We start from the raw sequence: 10,421 nt of genomic DNA on the forward strand, positions 1-10,421 counted from the left end.
GTGTTTTAAAAATATAATTTGGTGTTCAAAAAGAGAAGAAGAAAAAAACAAAGTTTATAGAAAAAAGAATTTAAAAGGTACCTTTTTATCTTGCTGTTGAATTGCAATACTATGCAGTAATATGGCAGCCGATTCCCACATAATCGAAAATAAAGGAATGAATGGAACTAAAAGTCCCCTTTTTTATTTACGAGACAAAAAAAAATCTAGCGACCCTTCAGCGTTTGCATTTACACCCGTGGGCGGGTACCTCTGTTGCACGACGTCGGCATGCCTGTTTACGGCAGCAGCATCTCTGGGAGTGGCGGTAGAAGAAGGAGGAGGAGAAGAAGAAGTTGCCAGCATGGCGTTTACTCTTTACTCTCTCATCCAGACCGCTATTCTGTGTACCAATGCAATCGCTGTGTTGCATGAGGAGAGATTTCTCAGCAAGAGTAAGTGTTTAAGTGTATTTTATGTCACGTACATCATATAGTGAAATAACTGGTTAAAAGCAGCTAGCTACGCGTTTACACTTAGCTGGCTGCCTCTTGGTTAATGAAGAGGCTCCTGTTTGGGATTTATAGGGACGAAATTAAGGCTTAAGCATTACAGAAAAAAATGCAATGTTTTGAATAACATTAAAGGTGCTGATCTTTTTTTTTTAACTGGAAAATAAACACGTATACATGCATCTGCTATCTCGTTTACTGGTGTTTCTCATCTTTCTTCCCATCTTTGTAATCTGTCTCCTGTACTTTCTCTTCTCCTTTATTTCTCCGTGTGTCTGCAGTTGGTTGGGGTGTTGACCAGGGAGTTGGAGGTTTTGGAGATGATCCAGGAATCAAAGCCCAGATTCTCAATCTCATCCGCTCAGTCCGGACTGTCATGAGAGGTCGGTAAGCTGCATTGTTCATAAATCCTTAGCAGATCTTAAAAATAGGTAAATGTACTCTCAGATTAACTGTAACTGTGAAGCTACAACAGAGTAGAGATAGTGAAGGCTTGAGGTTAAAAACCTGGGGCAGGCATTCAAAGAAGCGGACAGTGCACAAGAGAGGTGAAGAAGAGAGGGGAGACGGGGTGGAGTCGGTGGAGATGAGTGTTAAGAGGGATTTGTGGCAGGAAGAGTGAAGGGGAATGTTTAAAAGACAGTAGTGAGACCTGCTGTTATATATAGTTTAGAGATAGAGGTGACACAGTGACCAGAATAGCCAGGATTTATGAGTTTCATGTAGTGAAAGAGGACATTCAGAGGGTTGGTGTGTCAGAGGAGGACCTCACGGAGAGGGTGCATGACTTACTTTGGACAGACAAGACCAAAGTGGAGATTTGGGCTTGTTTTGCACCCACCGGACCTGATCACGGCCAAAATTGGGTCAATCAGGATGACAATGATCCCAATCCCAGCAGCAAATCTACAACAGAATGGCTGAAAAAGGAAAAGAATTCAAATGCTTCAGTGGCCCAGTCAAAGTCCAAAACTCAACTCCAATGAAATGCTGTGGCAGGACCTTAAGAGAACTGTGTGTACATGAATGACCACAAATATTAATGAACTGAAGCAACCCTGAAAAGAAGAGTGGGCCGATCCACAATGATGTTAGAGACTGATGAAAGGTGATTTTACAAGTTGCTCAATCGTGGGATGCAATTAGTTTTTCACACACTGCTTCTGCATTTTGGCTTAGCTTTCATTAAATAAATAATGACTTACTGTAATATATCATATGTAATTATTCATTTGCAGTTGCATTTGCCTATTTTTAAGATCTGCTAAGGATTTTTTGTTTAATACACAAAATCTTAAAAATGAAAGAGGGCGGACTTTAAGTTTGTCATGACTGTAAACAAACATTTTTTCTGATGTTAACAAAATCAAATAACTTTTTCCTAAATAACTCAGTATTAAATGAGCTAAATTGCTGGTTTGCTCTTCAATTTTTAATTCACTCTGCAACAGATGTATTTGAGTCAAGAATTAGCAGTTGTAATATTTCTGCGGTTGCTGATGGAATCAGTTTGATTGCTTTGTGTTTTGTACTCTTTTGTTTTTACAGTGCCTTTGATAATAGTGAATTCTGCCTGCATCGTCCTGTTGCTGCTGTTTGGTTGATCTTCGCCTGCCAAACTTAGGTGGACGAACACAAACATGCCAATGAAAAGCCACTCGCACAAAAACCTGAACTCTTTGCCATTTAGAGACTCCTGCCACTGTCAGTTATTGGGAGGGTGGAAATGTTTCTCACATGACCGGCGCTGAAATAGAAGATCAACTGCAGATTTTTAAATGCAAAGAGAAGAAGAACTGAAAAGTAGCTGGTGCAGACTTCCTGTTGCGTTTCATCACAACTAAAAGGACAAAATTGATGTAATTTTGTCGAAGTCATGACCACATAGGATGATGGTTTCATCTTGATCCCCAATATCATATCATTTGCAAATGTTTTTTTTAAATCAGTATTTAAATATCCTGTTTGTACAGACAGATTGGCTGACACTTCTTACTGTAAAATGGGCCTGCAAAGTTTTTTGTTTTTGTTTTTTTCAAACATTTATGGGGCATCTCACAGCAGGTTCAAAAAGGAACACAGTTCACAAATCTCTTCATAAATATGTGCTGAGTTGATTTGTAATTGGCCCACCTCTGAGGACTGAAAAGGCTAAATGGTATAAATGTAAATTTTAAGCAATGCTGCCAAGCGCAGCTCCAACCAATATATTTTGAACTGTTTACACTTCAGTGCCACAAAAATTGAGATACTGTCTTGAAATAAATGTATCACTCAGTGTTGTGGAATTCCTTACATTATGTTGCTTTCTGTGTGTGACAGCAGACAAACGGAAACAAATGACATTTCGATAAAACTTCCAGCTGTTTTGTTGATGAATGAAATATTAGATGTGTAGCAAGTAATGAAGATAAATGTTGCCTCTCCACTGTGTCAGGATGGTGCCGATTTACATTGGTGACCAACGTGAAACTGAATTTAAAAATACGGTAGTTTATGGTTACCTGGTGGCTTTACACATTCACATACAGTATTGTGCAGAAGTCTTGAGACACTTCCTGTTTTGTTTTTTTGTTGTTGTTGTTTGTTTTTATGTTTCTAAAGTGGTCTTGAACAATAGTTCTTTGGGAATTCTGAAGGCCTTTAAGTAGCCTGGAACCTATTGGCTGCTTTTGCACTCATTTCAGTGCATTCCTTACACTTTATTTTTTTATTTTCAGAAGAATGGTTTTGTTTGTTAAGCCCATCATACAAAATGCACCTAACTCAAGCTCTAAACCAGTGTTATATCTACCTATAACAACTTAGCAAAGGACCAATTTTAAACTGTGTCTTTAAGCAATTTGTTACTAGCAGCCTGTCAAAAAACACACAATTTGTTCCCATTTTTAGTTGAATATAAGAAAAATGCCAGAGATTCGAGTGTTATAAAACAAGGTGATTCCCAAAGAGCAATTAGCCAAGAACTTGGCAAAGAATATTCTGGCACAGCATGCAATGTGTCCTTAAAAGTACTGAGGAAACTGGGCAAGGTGGAGGACCTAAGACGGATAAACAGTATCTGAAAGTCGTGTCCTTAAGGAACAGGAAAAACGTCATCAGAAATTGTCTCAGTGGAAGGGTGGCTGTCAAGAAGCAGTGTTAAGCAAGGAAAACAGTGAGAAAGGACTGAGATATGCCAAATTGCACAAGAACTGAACCAAAAAACAGCAGCAATGGGTCTCATGGAGTGATAGTCCTCAGTATGTAAGGAGGAGGTCAGGAAAGAGGTGAAATGGTGAGTGTTTACAGTCATCTGTAGAACACATGAGGGCTTCATTTCAGTCTCTGGTTTTGGGGATCTCATCAAAATGGAATTATGAATGCAGAAATTCTTACTTTGTGAGTTTCCTTCACACAACTAAATAAACTTAACTCTATTTATTATTTTCTGTGCTCACAGTGGAGATTTTTTAGTTAGTTGTTTATTTAGTTGTGTGAAGGGAATTCGCAAAGTAAGAATTTCATTGCAGCGTAACCACTTGTGTTTTGCAGTGTATATGACAATAAACTATGAATCTTGAAAAGTACCATTGGATTTTCACTCTCCTTGCAATACCATCTGGAAAGCTGAATAGCAACAGGTGTATTTTTCAGTTTTTTCAGTGATTCCATGCAGTGCAGTAAAAAGCATACCTAGAATTAAGATAAGTAAATAAATCACTCAGTGATGGATTGCCCTTCCCAGAGCCCAAGCATCTGTATTACTGAAGCAGCCAACATCCAAAGAAGAGCTTTGAATCTCCTTCATGATGCCTGGAGAACTATTCCTGAAGACTACAGAGAAATTAAAAGAAAAGAAACAGTATTACATACACATAATAAGGAATTTAAAATTTTGAGTAATTGTATATGTCTTAGCTGGATACACTTAATAAATAGCAACTTTGTGTTTGGATTTACTGGGGAACAAGGGTCACATGCATCACTCTTTATTACAAGTATTTTTAACAAACTTCCCTTTTTTTTAATTTTACTCTCACTTGACCAAAAGTGTGCACTTATACCTGGATAAAGGACATCACTGTGTAAATATTGACATACACTATTTCTCTCATCTTCCTTTTTCTCTGTCTGTCCAGCTCCACATCATTAATAATCTCCATATGCAGTGAATTATCACCATTCCCTTTCCAGCTAAGCTCCACTTTTATTAACATTAGATGGAGGAGGGTGTGAGGGCAAAAGGGGATCTGCTGGAATTACAAGCATATGTTTATCAGAGAGATTTTTGCTGTAAAGCCACTTTGATATGTGATTCGTTTAGCTTGGAGGTCAGAAAAAAAAACTGTAAGCAAACACGCAATTATATCTGAATATGTGTCTGCAATTCACAGGTCAGGATGTGTGGTGTTTTGATCTGTGGGGACTTAATAATAAATCACAAAAATATGTTTTGAGAGAATTGTGGTGGGTCATTGTGCTTACTTTAAAGTTTAATTCGAAAAGTATTCATAATTTGAATATAATTTACTGGAGCTATAATAGAAAAATACCCATACTGTGAAAGAATACAACACATACAACAGAGATTAAAGAAAAACAAAACACAACACAGATCAAATTGCTGATTGGAGTTTTTAAAATACATATTAGATGAAAAAAGTGCAGGGAAGAGAGAAGCCTACAGTTGTTACAGGTGAAATTATAATTTAATAACAACAGATCGATAGCAAGAGCCAGTGGAAGTGTGAAAAGAAAGAACTACTTAAAACAAACAATTAAAATCAGAAACAGATCAACACGTTAAAGTTGTGTTTTTGTAGGAAGGGCCTTAAGATATTGTATATATTTAATACATTTACATTGTGAGATTAGCTTGTGTTTTCATGTTTTCCACATCTATCATGTGCTCTTCAAAATATTTATGCAAAAAATAAAACCCGAAAGCTAAAAAAACAACAGTTGTTATTCACTATGTGGAGGTAACATGCAAAGAGGATTTGATCAGCGGCCTCTGGCATCCTGTAGAGAGGTCTTTATCGCTGCGTTAATACCTCCCACCATATTAAATCTATCCGAATGCACTGAGCGACCTACTAATGCGATACATCTGTTACTTGTTAGTGTGATAGGACACATATGTTTTTTATTATTTTAATGAGTGATTAAGTGGTTAAGGAAAAACCTCTTAACTGATTACAAATAGAAATTGAAAAAAAAGATATAATAACACGTCAAAAAGAGATTGATATTGACAAGAGAGAGGGATATTAAACACATGGTACTAAGATATTTTTTTTCTCCATAAAAATGTAGAACAAGTTTTTTTCTGTGGAGAAAATATAATCCAGTACTTTGAGCTGCATTTGAGCTGCAGGGGTCAGCAGTGACCACATAACAAACCCGTTTTAAATCTACGAAGAAGAAAACGTCAACAGGAAGTAGGAGGGTTGCTGCTGCTGATGCTGTTGAAGGTTAGCTGTACAGGCTGTTTACGCTCTCAATAGGTCAGTTTTTCGCGCTTTTGTACCTTTTATATAAATGGAAACTTTTATTATTAATTCTCTCATTTAGGAATTAATAATAAAGGTGTTTTTAATTATTGTGACATGTATATAATTCCGAAAACATTCGAACCATTTTCTGTCTCATCACAAAATATTAAAGCTTACTTATTGTTATTGTGTACATTACAACTCTCCTGATACAGCATGTAAACCCGGTTTTTGAAAGAGTGGTTCAAAAATATTATTTAAAATACTAAATAGCTTTCGAAAAAAACCTTCCCCCTTGTGTTTTTGTCTATCTCCCAATTTTTTGACAACTAAAGTGGCCAAAAGAAGAAGAAAACCTGCTCCTTACTGTTCGAGGTTTTTAATTTCTCAAAGCAGAACGTTTTAGGGCCAAACCTTCAAAGCTTCAGAGTTTTGTCATGAGATGTTTTAATGCGACTTTTATTCAAAGATGTATTAACAGTTTTATGTATGCTTTTATTCGATTAAATTATCACACGGATAGTACACATTAAAGTTGTCAAACAGACAACACATCAGTTTATACACGTTTTCTCAAAAACCAGCCATTACAATGTTTAGTACAATTATACAAGCATCGTAAGTGCTGAAAGCTTTAAATATGGAACGAAAAATGTGTACGAGATACGAATATGTGTTAGATTTTATTCTTTTCCTGCCTGTTTCCCACTTCACTGTACGCACACTACAAGTGTGCCAGATATTAAATAAACATACAAAGTGGAGTAATGTTGTACAATACATCAGGCCTGAATGTAAGAGACTTGTCAAGCCTGTTAAGTTACATCTTTAGGTTATGTTTTAGTACCTTTACCACACACATAAACCAGGTTTATTATTTTTATCCTAGCACTTTCTTGACAGTTCAGTATTTTTTCTGTTGTCTGTAGAGATGACTGCAGATGTTAGATACGTAGTCTTACACGCTCTGCGTTTGTGTGTGTGTGGTTTTAGGTGGGTATTAAGAGCATTAATTGTACCCTTGCACTGATAACTACACGACGGAAATCCAAGTATGTCTAAATAATAGGGACTCATAGCCTGAAATCAAATACCTACAGATCCGTAAATCTGTATTCTCGGCAGAAACCCATAACAGAAACTGGTGAGTAATCCTCTCAGTTTGTCCAGTAATCTGACAGATTCTGCCACCACCACTGTGAATTATGATTATAAACATATAATCTCCAAAATAATAAATTATTATCAAAGAATAAGCTTTTTTTTAAAAACCAACTAAAGCTCCATTTACAGTGGACGATGGTCATATGTAGCGGTTTAGAAATCGTAATCAGATACTGCGTTCCAAACAGGTCTTATCTAATGTGTTATCTAAAATGTTAAGAACATCCTGTATTTGTGCTCTTTCAGATTTGTTCACAACAAGTGAAAACATTGTAAAGAGGATTTTGATCATTAGTTTAAGCAACAACAAAAAGGAAATGTCCCAAATTCCGACTTTGTAAATACTGCGCTTTTTTTCTTTAAATCTGAATAAATGTAGATAAATTTAGATTACAGAATATCATTCACCTTATATTGCAATTTTTAGTGTTTCCTTACGAAAATAACAGATTAATTTATTAAGAAAATGACTGCTTGTGACATCATTGCCTTTCTTTCCTGTGCAGGCCTCCAGGATGGCAGGCAGACGAGCGCTGAAGGCTGTGCTCATTGACCTGAGTGGAACTCTGCATATAGAAGACACAGCAGTGCCCGGGGCGCAGGATGCCCTTAACAGGTAGATGGCAGGAGGGAATAAATCAGACATAAAATGGCGCATTGAGAGTCAGGATGTTACTTTATGAATGAAAAGAAGGACTGAAAATTATTTTTTTATATTACTTGAACACTACTCAAAAGCCTTTTTCTGTCTTGTGCTTGCTGCATATCTTTATCTTAGATCAGTTCTTTTCCTATGATAGAGTGCTGTGAATTGTAAACATAGTTTGAATTGCTAGATGTTTGCTTTTTTGTTTTTGTGCGTTATCAGGTTACGGCAGGCGTCTGTAGCTGTCAAGTTTGTGACCAACACAACCAAGGAGAGTAAGAGGATCTTATTTGAAAGGCTGAAACGCCTCAATTTTAACCTCCAGGTAAAATAGCCACACCCTTTCTTATAGCAGATACTTTTACTGCAATACCAAAAGAAATCAAAATGACCTTTAGAAGGGAAGCCGCTGTGATCTTGTTTTGTAATGTCTGTGTTTTCCCAAAAGTAAAGTGATGAAAAAAATGTTAGTGCAGAAGTCAAAATTAGGCAAAGAAAAGCAAAACTGGTGATTTACTTAATAAATCAACAAACTGAAAGGACTGTAATGCCATTTTGACCTCTAGAGTGCTGCCTAATGTGATCTTGAAAAATGACCTTTACTGTACAGGAAAATGAGATCTTCACTTCTCTGAGTGCAGCAAGGAGTTTGTTAGAGCAGAAACAACACAGACCCCTGCTGCTGGTGGAAGACAGCGCCCTGGAAGATTTCACTGGTACGAAGTTGAGAGTGTGTGGTGGTGTGTGAGTGACAGAGAGGTAGACCTGAATTTATGTTGTTTTGCTTATCATTTGTTTCAGTAACCAAATAGGATAAACTATTTATGTTTAAGACATTATAGCTTTATAAAAAATTCAAATTTTCTACAAGCATTTTGTTAAAGATGAAGCATAAAGAATTCATAAATCTATATCTCTTTAGCAGTTACTATAAAATTATATAGATGAATAATAATTTTTTATAAAACCTCCAGTTTTATTAATTTTTTCTTCCTTTTGCAGGGATTGAGACGTCAGAGCCGAATGCTGTCGTCATTGGACTTGCTCCTGATCACTTCAACTACTCCACACTCAACAAGGCTTTCAGGTATTAAACTTGGTCATAAGTTTAGCAGCTGACATATATATCAGACAAAATCTTCAGTGTGTCTGATATTTTTACTCAAAAATATCAGATACTTTGTATTATTTATGTATTTTTTTGATATACAGTAGTAGCAAAGCAGTTATGTCTTATTTCTTGAAAAATGAGACCATATAATAAACTTGGTGTTTGTGATTTTGCTTTCTAAAATGTAATTGTTTTTAATGTGTATTTCTTTCAAGAATGATTCTGGATGGAGCTCCTCTCATCGCCATCCATAAGGCTCGCTACTACAAACGTAAGGATGGTTTGGCCCTCGGACCCGGGCCTTTCGTGACGGGACTGGAGTATGCCACCGACTGTAAAGCTACTGTAGTTGGAAAGCCTGAAAAGACATTTTTTACACAGGTGTGGAATTTATCCTGAAATTCTTTTTCCTCATGTAATAAGACGATTGTTGATTTTATAACAGATACGTCAAAACACAGCCTTACTTGACATTATAGCATCTATACAATCTTTTTGTGTGTAGTATTTGAATTTTTTTTTAATGCTTTTTGGTACTAACAACCAATGAAGCCTCTTCTCATTTCTTCAAATAGGCTCTGTCTGATTTAGGATGTAGCCCCAGTGAAGCTGTCATGATAGGCGATGTAAGTATATTATCATTTTTGACAGAAAGTGAGCTTTTGGCATTCTCTTGTATACAGTATAACCATTTTTTGTAATGTTATTGTTGCTGTTGACAGTTTTAGTACCTCTTACAAGATATAATAATTTTAAAAAATCTTTTTTTTTTCTTCCTAGTGGTAACATTAAAATAAAATTGTGGTCTTTACACTGAGTGGCCCTGTGATATCTATTTCTTCACCAGCCTGTGACTGATTAACACCCTCACAATTTACTAAAAGTAGGTCTGTGTTTTTTATTTTTTTGTTTGTTTGTTTTCTCCAACAGGACGCCAGAGATGATGTAGGCGGGGCTCAAAATGCAGGAATGTTGGGTATTCTTGTCAGAACCGGTGAGCTGGGAAACAGTCAGCTTCTCATTTCATCTTCAGCTGATCCCTTCAGCTTTCTCTTCCACTGTGGTGTCTTTATTAGAAGCTACATTTCTAGCTATTTCATCTGTCATAATTTTTTTTCTTGTTGCTAACCATCTTGTCTCCTGTTATGTTTTAGGTAAATACAGAGAAGGCGATGAGAATAAAATAAGCCCAGCTCCCCACCTGACATGTGACAGTTTCCCAGATGCTGTTGAACACATCCTGCAGAATCTGCTTTGAGCGTCAAGTAAAAATAAACTTCCAGTTTCATTTGCACAAGTAAACACTGCTAGTGTTTCAACAGTGGAGAGACTTAAGATACAAAATGATTTTCTTCAGAACATCCTGATAAATCGAAAACAGTCATGCTATAGTGGTTTGACTCAAAGTACCAGTCACCATAACAAAAGTTTTGTTGTATTAGGTTGTACATTTTTTTCAGATAATAAAAAAAAGAAAACAAATTCAACCAGCATTTTTTTTTTTTAAATTGTGCTGTACTAGTGTCAGACAG

General features: G+C 36.3%; 2 protein-coding genes across 3 annotated transcripts; both read left to right on the forward strand.

The window, feature by feature from the left end:
- The first annotated feature begins 274 nt into the window (after positions 1-274).
- ier3ip1 (immediate early response 3 interacting protein 1) lies at positions 275-2,786 on the forward strand. Its single transcript, XM_003444368.4, has 3 exons — positions 275-434; positions 773-874; positions 2,040-2,786. The coding sequence occupies exons 1-3, from the start codon at positions 344-346 to the stop codon at positions 2,093-2,095; spliced, it is 249 nt and encodes an 82-aa protein (XP_003444416.1). The 5' UTR covers positions 275-343; the 3' UTR covers positions 2,096-2,786.
- Positions 2,787-5,830: 3,044 nt separating this feature from the next.
- On the forward strand, positions 5,831-10,376 carry hdhd2 (haloacid dehalogenase-like hydrolase domain containing 2). 2 transcript variants are annotated; one of them, XM_019361245.2, is made up of 9 exons: positions 5,831-5,980; positions 7,639-7,748; positions 8,001-8,103; positions 8,389-8,494; positions 8,781-8,865; positions 9,105-9,270; positions 9,465-9,515; positions 9,820-9,883; positions 10,044-10,376. In XM_019361245.2, the coding sequence occupies exons 2-9, from the start codon at positions 7,648-7,650 to the stop codon at positions 10,145-10,147; spliced, it is 780 nt and encodes a 259-aa protein (XP_019216790.1). In that variant the 5' UTR covers positions 5,831-5,980; positions 7,639-7,647; the 3' UTR covers positions 10,148-10,376. The 2 variants fall into 2 exon arrangements, with proteins under 2 accessions (XP_019216790.1, XP_019216789.1); XM_019361244.2 differs by having other exon boundaries at positions 5,872-5,947.
- The last annotated feature ends 45 nt before the right edge of the window (positions 10,377-10,421 follow it).

Source organism: Oreochromis niloticus, linkage group LG7, assembly GCF_001858045.2.
Source record: "Oreochromis niloticus isolate F11D_XX linkage group LG7, O_niloticus_UMD_NMBU, whole genome shotgun sequence".
NCBI lineage: Eukaryota > Metazoa > Chordata > Actinopteri > Cichliformes > Cichlidae > Oreochromis > Oreochromis niloticus.